Source organism: Saccopteryx leptura, chromosome 1 (genome assembly GCF_036850995.1).
Source record: "Saccopteryx leptura isolate mSacLep1 chromosome 1, mSacLep1_pri_phased_curated, whole genome shotgun sequence".
Lineage (NCBI taxonomy): Eukaryota > Metazoa > Chordata > Mammalia > Chiroptera > Emballonuridae > Saccopteryx > Saccopteryx leptura.
In genome coordinates, this window is record NC_089503.1 from 105,261,145 (window position 1) to 105,276,001 (window position 14,857).

Consider the following 14,857-nt stretch of genomic DNA (forward strand, 5'->3'; position numbering starts at 1 on the left):
TGTGGAGCCTCAGAAGGAAATTAAACACACAATCCTGTGTTAGTGCTATAGACGCAATACACATGCAGTTCTGTTGAATAAAACTAGGGACAGTTAATACATAAAAGAGTAGAATACATTTTTATTATACAGAATTTCATAAAAAACTTTATTTTCATAGAATTCTCACAATGGGAAAATAATATATTACTTAGTTTTACATTTGTGAACAGATTATTTCAGAACAAACCAAATGAACACATTAGAGTTGGTTAAGCCTCAGTTTAGAATCTGTAGTATTTGGATACAACTGCAAGGAGGCCTCTTTGACTTCTCTATATTCAGAAGCCCTCCAGGCTCTTTTTCCCAAGATTTAGAAATTAGTAATTTGAAATACTAGCATTTCCTATCTTAAAGTTTCCCAAAGCCATAACCATCAGTGACTAGTACCAACTGAACAAGGGGGAAGTTTTCAAACATTAAGTACTGCCCACGTTCTGCAGTCTTTACATAAACTAGTTGAATTAGTCGTTTTTCCCTTTCTCCACCATTCCCAGGGCAAATATAGAAGTCCAATCAGGTATTGATAGTAATAAAGCTGAATTCCCTTTACGAGTATGATACACTAAAATGCGAAAGCTTATAGACAATGTTCAGTCAGACTGTGAGTCTTGTGAGAAGCTGGAAGACATCATTAACTCACCAGAATCTAGAACGCAGTCTCACAATTTCTTGGATACAATTCCTCTCAAACCTTTTCCTCATAGATTAAATTCTAAAACTAACCTGTTGATTAAAAGAGATTTACCTCACCAATGGACTTATCTGTTATTTCCTCCTTATTGTGAGATGAATGGCATGACAGAGCAGAGGCAAAGAGGTGTACAATCAATTCTCAAGATGTAAAGCCAAAAAGGTCAGAGCTTCCACAGCATGCCAACAGCTTTGCAGATGCCCACATCATGGTAGTTGAAATAACAAAGCCCGGCAAAAGTGAGCGCAGAGAGGGCCAGAAGGCCCATGTGGGCAGCTGGCTGCAGTGCATTCCCTTTAACATAGTCAGTAACAACTTGTCCGAGGCCCCTAAGGAAAGAAATCACAGGACACATGAAAAATCACAAATGGAGTTAGCAGGCTCCACAGATAACCTGACTACAAAAAGATAATCAGTTTCAAAATGCAATGAGTCATAACCCAACACAAAGGAATCAAGCGCTTCCTGGTAATAAAGACATCTTCCCAGTCTCCAGATTCAATTTTCAGGGTCATTTCTGTCAGAGATAGTAACTAACTACTACCCTATCTACAAAATCTTGTGTTTTTTTTGTTTTTTGGGGGTTTTTTTATTTTTTTATTTTTTTTTTATTTTTATTTTTTAATAAATAAATTTTTATTTAAATGGGGTGACATCAATAAATCAGGGTACATATATTCAAAGAAAACATTTCCAGGTTATTTTGTCATTTAGTTCTGTTGCATACCCATCACCCAAAGAGAGATCGTCCTCCGTCACTCTCTATCCAGTTTTCTTTGTACCCCTCCCCCTCCCCCCCTCCCTACCCCCACCCCCCGTAACCACCACACTCCTGTCCATGTCTCTTAGTCTCACAAAAATCTTGTTTTTTTAAAAAACTAAAACAGACCTGGCCGGATGGCTCAGCAGTAGAGTGTCAACCTGGCATATGGAAGTCCCAGGTTCAATTCCCAGTCAGGGCACACAAGAGAAGCGACCATCTGCTTCTCCACCCCTTCCCCTTCTCTCTCTCTCTCTCTCTCTCTCTCTCTCACTCTTCCTCTCCCGCAGCCATGGCTCAAATGGTTTGAACAAGTTGGCCCTGGGCGCTGAGGATGACTGCATGGCCTCCACCTGAGGCACTGAAATAGCTTCATTCAGAGCAATGGAGCAGTAGCCCCACATGGGCAGAACATCAATCCCTAGTGGGCTTGCCAGGTGGATCCTGGTCAGGGCGCATGCAGGAGTCTGTCACTTTGCCTCCCTGCGTGCCCACCTCTCACTTAAAAAAAAATAAAAAAAAAACAAAAACTAAAACAATGCTCTACAGAGTTTGTCATCAATTCACAAACAATGACTTAAGCAGATATTATTATGCCAGAACCTGCTGCAGGCGCAGGGAGCACCGCAAATAAGATGGCACCCTGGCCTATGAACACTCACTCTGGGGGAGAGGAGGAGTGCACATGTGTAGGGAAATAACACTGTGGGAAGGAATGAGAAGACATTCCAAACAAAAGTGACAAGGAGGTGAGTGTAGCTGATGAACACAAGAGATCAGAAGGCAGGGACAGATCACATCGGGCCTTGGCAGTCACGAAAAGAGGTTGAGCTAATTTTACTTTTTTTTTTTTTTTTTTACAGAGACAGAGAGAGAGTCAGAGAGAGGGATAGATAGGGACAGACAGACAGGAACGGAGAGAGACATGAGAAGCATCAATCATCAGCTTTTAGTTGCGACACCTTAGTCTTAGTTGTTCGATTGCTTTCTCATATGTGCCCTGACTATGGGCCTTCAGCAGACTGAGTAACCCTTTGCTCGAGCCAGTGACCTTGGGTCCAAGCTGGTGAGCTCTGCTCAAACCAGTTGAGCCCGCACTCAAGCTGGCGACCTCGGGGTCTCGAACCTGGGTCCTTCTACATCCCAGTCCGACGCTCTATCCACTGCGCCACCACCTGGTCAGGCAAATTTTACTTTTTTAAATAGCAGTTTCACTGAGATAAAATTCACATACTATAAAATTAACCCTTTTTAAGTGTACAACTGACTTTTAATAGGATCACAGAGCTGTGCAACACCATCACTATTTAACTCCAGAATACTTTCTTCACTTCAAAAAGAAACCCTGTATCTAATAGCCCATTACCCAACCACTGATTTGTTTTGTGTGTGTAGATTTGTTTGTTCTGGACATTTTATACCCATGCAATTATACAACACATGGCCTTTCATGTTGAGTGTATTTCACTACAGTGTTGTCAAGGTTCGCCATGTGTGCCATGTGCCAGCGCTTCATCCTTTGTGGGCGAAGAACACAGCATACCTCCTTTCATTGCCCCAGGCTTCTCTGCATTTTGCAGGCACTGCAGTTTGCAGCAACCCCTGCATCAGGCAAGTTTATTGGTACCATTTTTCCAACAGCATTGGCTCACTTCATCTCTCTGTCGCATTTTGGTAATTCTGTATCTGCTACGGTGATCTTTGATGTTACTATTACTAGGGCAAGACCTTTCAACAGAAAAAACTGATGACTTGCTGAAGGATCAGATAATGGTTAGTGTTTTTTAGCAAGAGGATTTCTTTCTTTTTTTTTTTTTTTTTTCATTTTTCCGAAGCTGGAAACGGGGAGGCAGTCAGACAGACTCCCGCATGCGCCCAACCGGGATCCACCTCGCATGCCCACCAGGGGGTGATGCTTTGCCCCTCTGGGGCGTCGCTCTGTTGCGTCCAGAGCCATTCTAGCACCTGAGGCAGAGGCCACAGAGCCATCCCCAGCACCTGGGCCATCTTTGCTCCAATGGAGCCTCGCTGCGGGAGGGGAAGAGAGAGACAGAGAAGAAGGAGAGGGGGAGGTGTGGAGAAGCAATGGGCGCCTCTCCTGTGTGCCCTGGCCGGGAATCGAACCCGGGACTCCTGCACACCAGGCTGACGCTCTACCGCTGAGCCAACCAGCCAGGGCCTAAAGCAAGAGGATTTCTTAATCAAGGTATGCACTTTTTTTAGACATGATATTGTACACTTAATACACTGTAGTATATATAGTGTAAAAAACTTTTATCTGCACTAGGAAACAAAAAAAAGTGACTCACATTACTGCAACACACATTTTATGAGGTTGTCTAGAACTGAATCTGCACTATCAGTGAGGCATGGCTGTAGTCACATATACCAGATCACATTTTTTAGCTATCCATCAGTTGATAGGCATTTGGATAGTTTCCACTTTTCAGCTACTATAAATAACACTGCTATAAACATTACTGCACAAGTTTTATGTGGGATTATGTTTTCTTTCCTTTTTTTCTTTTATTCAATGAGAGGAGGGGACACAGAAACAGACTACTGCATGTGCCCCCACGAGGATCCACCCAGCAAGCCGACTAGGGGGCAATGCTCTGCCCATCTGGAGCACTGCTCCATTGCTCAGCAACCAAGCTCTTCTTAGCGCCTGAGATAAAGGCCATGAAGCCATCCTCAGCACCCTAGTCCAACTACCTCCAATTGAACCATGGCCACAGGAGGGGGGGAGAGAGAGAGAGAAAGGGGGGGAGGGGTGGAAAAGCAGAGGGGTACTTCTCCTGTGTGCCCTGACCAGGAATCAAATCCAGGACATCCACACGCTGAGCCAATACTCTACCACTGAGCCAACCGGCCAGAGCCTTTATATGTTTTCAATTTAGAGAGCGTATATTTCTCAAAGTGGAATCTTCCAGTCTCATATGGAAAATAAAGCTTTTTGTGGAACTTCTAAACTGTTTCCCAAAGAGGTTGCAACATTTTATATTTCCAACTGAGATATACAAAGACTCCAACTTTCTGACATCCTTGAAATACTTGTTACTGTCCAGCTGTTTCAGTACAGCCATCCTAGTGGGTGTAAAGTGGTGTCTCACTGTAGTTTTGATTTGCATTTCTTTGGTAACAAATGATGAGGAGCATTTTTTCATGTATTTATTGACTATATCTTCTTTGGATAACTGTAATTTTACTTTTAAAAATGTCACTCTGCCTGACCAGGCGATGGCACAGTGGATAGAGCGTCGGACTAGGATGCAGAGGACCCTGGTTCGAGACCCCAAGGTCGCCAGCTTGAGCACAGGCTTATCTGGTTTGAGCAAGGCTCACCAGCTTGGACCCAAGGTCGCTGGCTCGAGCAAGGGGTCACTCGGTCTGCTATAGCCCCACAGTCCAGGCACATATGAGAAAGCAATCAATGAACAACTAAGGTGTCGCAACAAAAAACTAATGATTGATGCTTCTCATCTCTCTCCATTCCTGTCTGTCTGTCCCTATCTATCCCTCTCTCTGGCTCTCTGGCTCTGTAAAAAACAAAAGAAAAATGTCACTCTGGCTGTAATATGGACAGTGCAGGCAGAAGGAGAGCAGGAACAGAAACAGAAAACTAGCAAGGAGGCACGACTTAAGGCTGGTGAAGGAGAGGTGGTGTGCAGTGATGACTCAGGCTGCACTGAAAGGACAGAGCTAACAGAAGGAGATGACAAACTACATGTCAGCTAAGGAGGAAAGAAATATCCAGAATGACTCCAAGAATTTTTGGCCTGAGCAACTAGATTTAATTGAGTCAGAAAGAATAGGAAAGAAGGTTTTAAGGGAGAATAAAGAGAGATGTGGCCCTGGCCGGTTGGCTCAGCGGTAGAGCGTTGGCCTGGCATGCAGGGGACCCAGGTTCGATTCCTGACCAGGGCACATAGGAGAAGTGCCCATTTGCTTCTCCACCGCCCCTTCCTCTCTGTCTCTCTCTTCCCCTCCCGCAGCCAAGGCTCCATTGGAGCAAAGATGGCCCGGGCACTGGGGATGGCTCCTTGGCCTCTGCCCCAGGCGCTAGAGTGGCTCTGGTCGCAGCAGAGCGACGCCCCGGAGGGGCAGAGCATCGCCCCCTGGTGGGCAGAGCATCGCCCCTGGTGGGCGTGCCGGGTGGATCCAGGTCGGGCGCATGCGGGAGTCTGTCTGACTGTCTCTCCCCATTTCCAGCTTCAGAAAAATACAAAAAAAAAAAAAAAAAAAGAGAGATGTGAGGCCTGGCCTTTGGTGGCGCAGTGGGTAAAGTGTCAACCTAGAACGCTAAGGTTGCCAGTTCAAAACCCTGGGCTTGCCTGGTCAAGGCACATATGGAAGTTGATACTTCCTCCTCCTTCCTCTCTTCTCTCTCTAAAATGAATAAATAAAATCTTGAAAAACAAATTTTTTTTTAAAAAGAGATGTGAAAGAAAAAAGTGATTTTGGCAAAGTTAAATTTAGGATAATTTTTAAAAGTGGGGGACATCAGGCCCTGGCTGGTTGGCTCAGTGGTAGAGCATCGGCCTGGTGTGCAGGAGTCCTGGGTTCGATTCCCGGCCAGGGCACACAGGAGAAGCGCCCATCTGCTTCTCCACCCCTCCCCCTCTCCTTCCTCTCTGTCTCTCTCTTCCCCTCCTGCAGCCAAGGCTCCATTAGAGCAAAGTTGGCCCGGGCATTGAGGATGGCTCTATGGCCTCTGCCTCAGGCGCTAGAATGGCTCTGGTTGCAAAAGAGCGATGCCCCAAGATGGGCAGAGCATCGCCCCCTGATGGGCATGCCGGGTGGATCCCGGTCAGGCGCATGCAGGAGTCTGTCTGACTGCCTCCCCCTTTCCAATTCCGGAAAAATACAAAAAAAAAAAAAAAAAAAGTGGGGGACATCAGAAACTGTTTTATAATTTGCTACATTTGAGGTGCCTGTTAGATATGGAAGTGAAGACACTGAATGGACAGGTAGATATATAAATCTGGACAGAGGAATATTTTATGTTTGAATGTTTTCTACAGGTTTTGAATATCTCAATCAACATGCCCCTTATATGCAATATTGAAACAAGCTCACAGCAAACACTCTGAGCACCCAATATAATCCTGAAAGTAAAGCTGTACTTGCCAGTGACTGTGGAGAGTGAGGACTGCGGCCAGGGAGTAATCCATCGTAGTGGAAGGATTCACATAAGCAGCTGGAAGTAGGCCCAGGAGCAAAACACTGACAACCCTCTCTCCAGTCCAGTGGAGAGATGCAGCCTTGGAACCAGCTATAGAAAGGAAGGACCAGATCCGTAAGAGCTGAAGGGGTAGGCCTATCTCTCGTATCAGTACCCGCCATAAAGAAACCCAAATTGACAGAACAGCAAACAGTATGCATGCAGGACTTAACTCTGAGCTTAGCGGGTAGGATACACAGGGTAAGTGAAAGACATGCTATCTCTGTTTTTCAGATTAAAGTGTCTCAACACCTTCATATGTTGATCAGAAAACAGATCCACCTTACTTTACCAGCAAGATGAGGGACAAGACATCTTTGGAGAATTACCAATCTTGGACTTCGGTGTAATGGACACCTTATGAATATTAGTAACACTTGAGAAATTCCTTTAAAACGTTAACTTTTTCTCATACCCTCTAATCTTTGGAAGTAATGTTAAAAATCCTCCCAAAAAAGCCCTGACTAGAAAGCTTGGCTGATTAGAGAATCGTTCCAAAGCACCAAGGTTGCCAGTTCAATCCCCAGTAGGACACAGACTGATGTTCCTCTCTCTCTCTCTCTCTTCCTCTCTCTAAAATTAATAAAATAAACATTTTTAAAAAAAATCCTAAGACAAAACTAAACCAGCCAACTTAAAAGAGAAGCAGAGTTCTGATGTCAACTTTCAGGACTGTGGTCCCTGTTCTGTCCAGTTGCTTACAAACAAAAATGGCACATGAGAGCTGAAGCAAGTGCAAGACAGAACGGGCTATAATCATTGCTCTAAGAGCTATTGTCTTTTGTTTTTGGTTACAGACCCCCTTGGGAATCTAATAAAAGGAAGAAGTGACTTCCTAGAAAAATGCACATGGACTCATGCATTAAAAACTATGCAGACTGGCCTGACCAGGCAGTGGCGCAGTGGATAGAGCGTCAGACTGGGATGCAGAAGGACCCAGGTTCGAGACCCCAAGGTTGCCAGCTTGAGTGAGGGCTCATCTGGTTTGAGCAAAAAGCTCACTAGCATGGACCCAAGGTCACTGGCTTGAGCATGGGGTTACTCAGTCTGCTGAAGGCCCACGGTCAAGGAACATACGAGAAAGCAATGAATGAACAACTACGGTGTCACAACGAAAAACTGATGATTGATGCTTCTCATCTCTCTCCATTCCTGTCTGTTTGTCCCTATCTATCCCTCTATCTGACTCTCTCTCTGTCCCTGTAGAAACAAAAAAATTAAAAAAAAAAAAAACTATGCAGACTGACCAGGCGGTGGCGCAGTAAATAGAGTGTTGGACTGGGAAGCACAGGACCCAGATTTGAAACCCCGAGGTAGCCAGCTTGAGCACGGGCTCATCTGGTTTGAGCAAAGCTCACCAGCTTGAGCCCAAAGTCGCTGGCTCAAGTAAGGGGTCAGTCGGTCTGCTGTAGCCCCTCACCCCGGTCAAGGTACATATAGAAAGCAATCAATGAACAACTAAGGTGTCGCAACAAAGATTTGATGCTTATCACCTCTCTCCCTTCCTCTCTGTCTTCCCTATCTGTCCCTCTCTTTCTGTCTCTGTGTCACACACACAAAAAAAAAACTATGCATACAACTTCAGGGCTTTACTTCAGTATCATGCACCCCAAGTTATAACTCCTCTGCTAAATCTAATTAACCTAAGCAAACAAATGTGGAAACAAAAACTTTTCTAAGATAAAAATATTCTAAAAAGCAAAGACTACATTTACCTAATTTCTCATAACTCAGATACAATTATATCTAAGTGGTTGATTTAAGAATCAAGAGAACTGTTTTTCTGTAAAATACTGATATTTTCAGACTTCAAAAATGGTAATACAGTTAACTCATTATTCACCTACAGATGTTCTAAGACATTTAGTACTATCTATACCAGTGGTTATCAACCTGTGGGTCGCGAACCGCTGATCTATACAGTAGTCATACAAAAAATACTATGATTTTATTATCAACTTAAATAAAAATAAACAAGTTAATTACAACTATAAATATACATGACCATTTTTTATTTTTTACAAAGAGAAACTCAGAGAGAGGAACAGACAGGAAGCGAGAGAGATGGGAAGCATCAATTCTCCATTGTAGCATCTTAGTTGTTCATTGATTGCTTTCTCGTATGTGCCTTGACCAGGGGGCTATAGCAGAATGAGTGACCCCTTGCTGAAGCCAGTGACCTTGGGTTTCAAGCCAGGGTCCATGGGGGTCTATAATCCCACATTCAAGCCAGTGACCCCGTGTTCAAGCTGGGGAACCCATGCTCAAACCGGAGGAGCCCGCACTCAAGCTGGCGACCTCGGAGTTTCAAACCTGGGTTCTCCAAGTCCCAGTCCAATGCTCTATCCACTGTGCCACCGCCTGGTCAGGCAGAGCTTTTATTTTTTTTTAATTAAAAATCCAAAGACTTGTACCAGAAGGCTCTGAGTGTAAATGGCAACATTTAACCATGTTGACGTTGCCTGCCCAAAGGTGTAGGTATGGTCTTCATTTGACAGAGTTGGACATGAGAGCTCCCTCACAGAAAACAAGTCCTCCCAAAGACATGATAAGTTCAGATCAAGACAGCCAGACCCTAGAGAGCAGCAGCAATGAAGAACACTTACAATGGCGGCTAGGTGACAGGTGAATGTGCTGTATTCCACACCATCCTGTGGTAGGTTGGTCCTGGAGAAACGCTGAGATCTGAGCCGGTCTGACCACTTGGGTTCGGAGAAAGAGAGCTGAAGGAAGAGATATTCAGGGAATCATAAGCATATCTCTGGTAACAGCATCAATGGACTTTCTAAACAACCGTATACAAGCTACTTCAACCCAAGTAGGGAATAACATCTCACCTATAAAATAAGGATAGCATCTATTTCACCAGGTTGCTGTGAAGTCAGACTAAGTAGCCACTGAAAAGACTAAAAAATCAACACACCACTAATGTAAAAGGGCTTCACTTTTACCATTTTTAAAAATTAAAGTGCCCGACTAGGCAGTGGCACAGAGGATAGAGCATCGAACTGGGACACAGTGGACCTAAGTTCGAAACCCTGAGGTCACCAGCTTGAGTGTGGGCTCATCTGGCTTGAGTATGGGCTCACCAGCTTGAGCACAGGGTCACTAGCTTGAGCACTGGATCACAGACATGGCCCGATGGTCGCTAGCCTGAGCCCAAAGGTTACTGGCTTTGAAGCCCAAGGTTGCTGGCTTGAGCAAGGGGTCACTTGCTCTACTGCAGGACCTTCACCCCCCCCCCCCCATCAAGGCACATATGGGAAAGCAATCAATGAACAACTAAGGAGCCGCAATGAAGAATTGATGCTTTTCATCTCTCTCCCTTCCTGTCTGTCTGTCCCTGTCTCTCTGTTTCTATCACAAAAAAAATAAAATTAAAGCTTTCTCCTTCCATTTATTCATCTCCTCTGCACTGAAGTAAGACATAAGATAAGATACAGTGTTTGTCCTCAAGGAATTCAGTCTAGTTTAGGAAATTCCTCTACTACCATCCTCCTTTTCAAGATCAATTTCTCCACTTGTACTTTTTTTTTTAGAGCATTTATATAACTTTTATTTTACATATGTCCACAAATGCTCATACAACACACAGATCACTTGTAATTTTTTTTAAGTGGGGGAGGGGCGGGGAGGCAGACAGGCTCACACATGAGCCCCAACTGGGATCTACTAGGCAAGCCCACTAGGGGCCGATGCTCTGCCCATCTGGGGCCACTGTGCCATTGCTCGAATGGAGCCATTTCAGGGCCGGAGGTGAGGCCATGGAGCCATCCTCAGTGCCCTGGCTAAACTGCTGGAACCACTGGAGCCATGGCTGCGGGAGAAGAGGGGGAGGGGGGAGGGCGATGGTTGCTTCTCCTGTGTACCTTTACCAGGAATTGAACCTAAGTTAACCCAACTCTACCATTTACTAGCTGTAAGATATCAGCAATTAAGTTAAATAGGCCCTCTAACCTCAATGTCCTCATTTGTATAACAGAAATAATAATACTTATTTCATAGTGTTGAAAATTAAATAATATATTCCTCCATTCTTTTCTCTGACAGAACTCTCTTCTGGTTCACTTTGATTCTCTAACCTGCATTAGAGAATGTAATGTAAACTTCTGCCTGCATTCACTCTTAAATTTCCCAGGATTGTATCTTCTGCCCATTGCTTTCCTCCTTCCTCTGCCTACCTCCCACCATTCTGTCCACTCAGCCTATAAGCTGATGACACCCAAATTCTGCTTCTCCAGCCCTGATGTCTCTACAGTTTAAGTGCCTGCTGGGTTTCACCCCTGAGATATTCTATATGGTCCTCACGCTCACCATGCCATGCCAAAAACTAAGGTTATCCTTCAACTCACTTTCTCATCCAAAACTATCTCCTATTTGCATGTCTCCCACTTTAATAACATTCCAGCTATTCTTCAACTTTACCCAAAAACCTAGATGTCATGTAGGGCTTTCCCCCTAAAAATTAAATCAATTGCCAAATCACACATTTATTGAGATTTTTTTTTTCTTTGTACTACTCTCGAAGTTCAGCGCCTCACCATCCTTGCCTATACTACAACTGTGCCCTCTCTCATCAACCTGGCTTGTGTCTCAGCCTGCCCATCTCCCACAACAGCCATCTACCACACTGCCATCAAAGTGGTCAATCGGAACTGCGCAAACCTGTCAAACCTTTCAGTGGCTCCCCTGCACACCAGGCAAAATGCGTACTTCCCAAAAGATAAAACTGTCGTTTGATCCCAGTTCACCTTACCTTTCCAGGTTCATCTCACTCCTTAGTCTGAGCTTCAAGTTCTAACAACATCCCACTTGTTTTGTTTTCTCTGTTAACAGTCAGTTTCTATACCTTGGTCACTACTTTTGCGTATTCCAGTGACCCCACCTGTGTTGTCCGTATTCCTGCGGCCATCCTCATCATCAGACGCCAAGTAGGCCCACCTCCTTCCCAACAGACAGCCGAATATAGTCTCCCTCGAGACTGGCCTAACAAGTCTATGCACAGCACAACAGCCGTTTTCTGCTGTTAAGTTATGCTCTCATGAGCTTTCCCTACAAAAAGGAAACGCCTTTGAGGGCCAGACAGTGTTTTATTTACACCAGCTTACTACAGTATATCACAGATGCCCAGCTCAGTGATGACTGAACTCCACGCACTCCAGGGAACACCAGCCGGCCAGCCTCTGGGGCTGAGAGCCTCAATTCCCAATTCAGGTGGGGGCATCCTAAGAACAGAGGACGGAGAGAGAGGAGCTCTAGGTACAGCCTGCAGGGCTGTAGCTTTCAGGACTTCTCCGTCGGATTCGCCCCTCCCCACGTCGGGTGATTATCCGAGCCCGCTGGCAATGCTAGTCACCGCCGCGGTTTCGGAGAAGCGGCCGGAGGGGAGAAAGAGGAATTCCCCGCTAATAGGCCTCGCCGCCCCGCGGACGACCCTGCCCGCACTCCTTCCCCAACGGGTTGCTGCGCAAAGAGCTCCGGCTTCCTGACAGCTCACCTCGGGCTCCTCCGGCCCCGCAGAGGACGCTCAGCCTACAGATACTCGCCATCTCGCTTCTCAACGTTCAAGGTCACCCGGCAACCCGGAAACAGTCATAGGGCAACTCCCGCCCCACGACGACTAGGAAAAAAAAACAAAAAAACGAAAACGCGAGCTGAACCGGAAGTCGGGGTTGGCAGCGCCCACCGCACATGCGCACACGCGCGGGTCGGGACCATTGCACAAGCGCATACGCACTGGGACTGAACATGCGCACGCGCGCTGGCCGGGAGCCGCCGCAGAAGCACGCACTCACCGACAGGCCGGAAGGGCCGAGAGGGCCGGAGGCCGACGGGAACAATGACGGAACTCGGGGAGTTGGATGAGGCAGAGTTGCAGCGATTGGTGGCAGCAGAGCAGCAGAAGGCGCAGTTCACTGCCCAGGTGAGGAGACAGGGAGCACGTTGACGCGGAAGGAGGGTGAAGTGCGGGTCCTGGCATCCTCGGGACTCTACGCCGGTGCCCCCAGGCTTGGAAGAAACGAGTTGTGGCGCTTCTGCCGCGGGTGACCGGGGGTGCTGAGGCCCGTTCAGCAAGCGCAGGGTGGGGGAAAGAGAAGGTGTAAAGCAGAAAAAGCACACTTGGGCGACCCAAGGGCGCGGGAGTTTGTTTTGGCGGCGAGCTCTCGGAGCTGGCGTTTGAAAGATCGAGGTTCTGATCGTGCCTCCCCCATTTAGAGGCCACGTGCGGCGAGAGTGGACACCCTGCCGCTCTGCGTCGTGGTTTCGCCATTGCTTCCATGGATTGTGGAGATCAAATGCGATCATATACTTGAAAATGATAGAGTGGAAGACGATTATTGGGAAAAAATGGAGAAGGTTCTGAAGGAATCAGCAATCAATTTAAACTATTAGTTTACAAGAATTTTGGAGCCCTTTCGGCGTAGTCGGAACCCCGGCGTGATCCCTTATTGGCGACATTAGTTAGCGCTAATCACTAACCACTTCTTTTAAACCAAGGTGACAAAGTCATAGTTTAGGACCGCAGGGAGGATTGACTGAGTGCTTAGTTCCCAGCCTCCAAAGTAGTGAACCCTTGGTAAATGGGTTTTTTTCCTCTCCTTCCCCCGATGGGGAGCATTAGGAAGCGGGAGGGTTCGCGGAATGAAAACCGAGGTTAGAAATCCGAGTTCTGAACATTATGGAAGTGCATAAATTTTCTGTACCTGTATGTGCATTTTTTTTTAGTGGAGCCTCAGATGTGTTCATGATCCCTAAAAGTTAAGGACTACTCTTTGATGGGTAGGTTTAAAATGATACAGATGCAGTGGTTAGAGGTAATTAGCTTATACTACACTTTCCCAGTTCACACAGGTGCTAGTTTGTGAATATTAGAAAAAGGTATTGATCCTGCCTGAAAATTTACATTCTGATTAAGGACTTGACACAGTTAATAGACAATAGCCTTCAAAGAGGTAAGAATTTGAACTGTTTGAAGAATGAGTAAAATCTTGGGGAGGACATTCCAGGAATATTGAGTCAAGTTGAATATGCTGTGTGGGCCTCATTCAAACAGTATGTATGGGTGGGGGTTAAATAAGGGAGTGCCCTGCGTGGCTAGCAGAAATTGATGCATTAAGCAACGACAGAGGTGACTAGATGGAAAGTACTTTTTAATAAAGAAGAAAATAAAAAAGGACATGATAAAACGTTTGTTGCAGTGTAGGGATGAAGCTCTGGACCACGTTGGAGACAGATTAGGTGAGGAGAGCGCCCATAGCTTATTGGAAAGAAATTATATTGGCAGTATTGCCTAACCTATGGTGGCACAGGGTATAAAGTGTCAACCTGGAATGCAGGTTCAAAGCCCTAGGCTTGCCTGGTCAAGGCATATGTGGGAAGTATGTCTTGACTCTAAAAATCAATAAAAAATAAGGTTTTTTAAAATTGGCAGTTAGACCTATACACAGACCCTAAAGGTTACTATTTTTCTTTCCTCTTAGGTGCATCACTTCATGGAGCTATGTTGGGATAAATGTGTGGAGAAGCCAGGGAATCGCCTAGACTCTCGCACTGAAAATTGTCTCTCTAGCTGTGTGGACCGCTTCATTGACACTACTCTTACTATCACCAGTCGGTTTGCCCAGATTGTACAGAAAGGAGGGCAGTAGGCCATTCCCTGGGAGAATGACAAGCAGCACAGGACTTGTTATTAAGCAGATTGAAGGGACAGGTGGGAAAAGTTGTCAACCCACTGTCAGGTCAACTTTCAGGCTACTACCAAGCCTGTTGGTGCTAAAAAATAACATCAAATGTTCAAAAAGTGGAATTTATTTATTTGGAATTCATAAATTCCACATTGTATCACAAGTTATTCAATAAATGTGTATTCTCTAACCTTTTTTAAATCCCATTTTAGGATTTAATAAGATCTCTGATTGGCAAAAATACTAGACATAAATATGTTCCAAGGCTAGGAGTGCAAATAGGAGGTCTTAGGTTTCGAAGAGCCACCCTAAGCCATTTTTAAGGGAGCTAGAAGAACCATTAAAGCCTCAGCCTAAGGCATAGAAAATTTAGGGAAGAAGATAAAGAATAGGAAACAGCTTTATTACTTATACATGACCCAGAAAAGGTAAACGTGGCAAAAAACAAAGTGGGC

The 14,857-nt window shown here is 45.4% G+C and overlaps 2 protein-coding genes across 2 annotated transcripts; one reads left to right on the forward strand and one right to left on the reverse strand.

The window, feature by feature from the left end:
* Positions 1-93: 93 nt before the first annotated feature.
* On the reverse strand, positions 94-12,368 carry SDHD (succinate dehydrogenase complex subunit D). Its single transcript, XM_066373486.1, has 4 exons — positions 12,215-12,368; positions 9,324-9,440; positions 6,624-6,768; positions 94-1,062 (listed from the first exon to the last, which is right to left on the reverse strand). Exons 1-4 carry the CDS (start codon positions 12,264-12,266, stop codon positions 897-899), a joined length of 480 nt encoding a protein of 159 aa, XP_066229583.1. The 5' UTR covers positions 12,267-12,368; the 3' UTR covers positions 94-896.
* A 106-nt stretch (positions 12,369-12,474) lies between these two features.
* TIMM8B (translocase of inner mitochondrial membrane 8 homolog B) lies at positions 12,475-14,597 on the forward strand. Its single transcript, XM_066373498.1, has 2 exons — positions 12,475-12,640; positions 14,199-14,597. The coding sequence occupies exons 1-2, from the start codon at positions 12,557-12,559 to the stop codon at positions 14,364-14,366; spliced, it is 252 nt and encodes an 83-aa protein (XP_066229595.1). The 5' UTR covers positions 12,475-12,556; the 3' UTR covers positions 14,367-14,597.
* Positions 14,598-14,857: the final 260 nt, after the last annotated feature.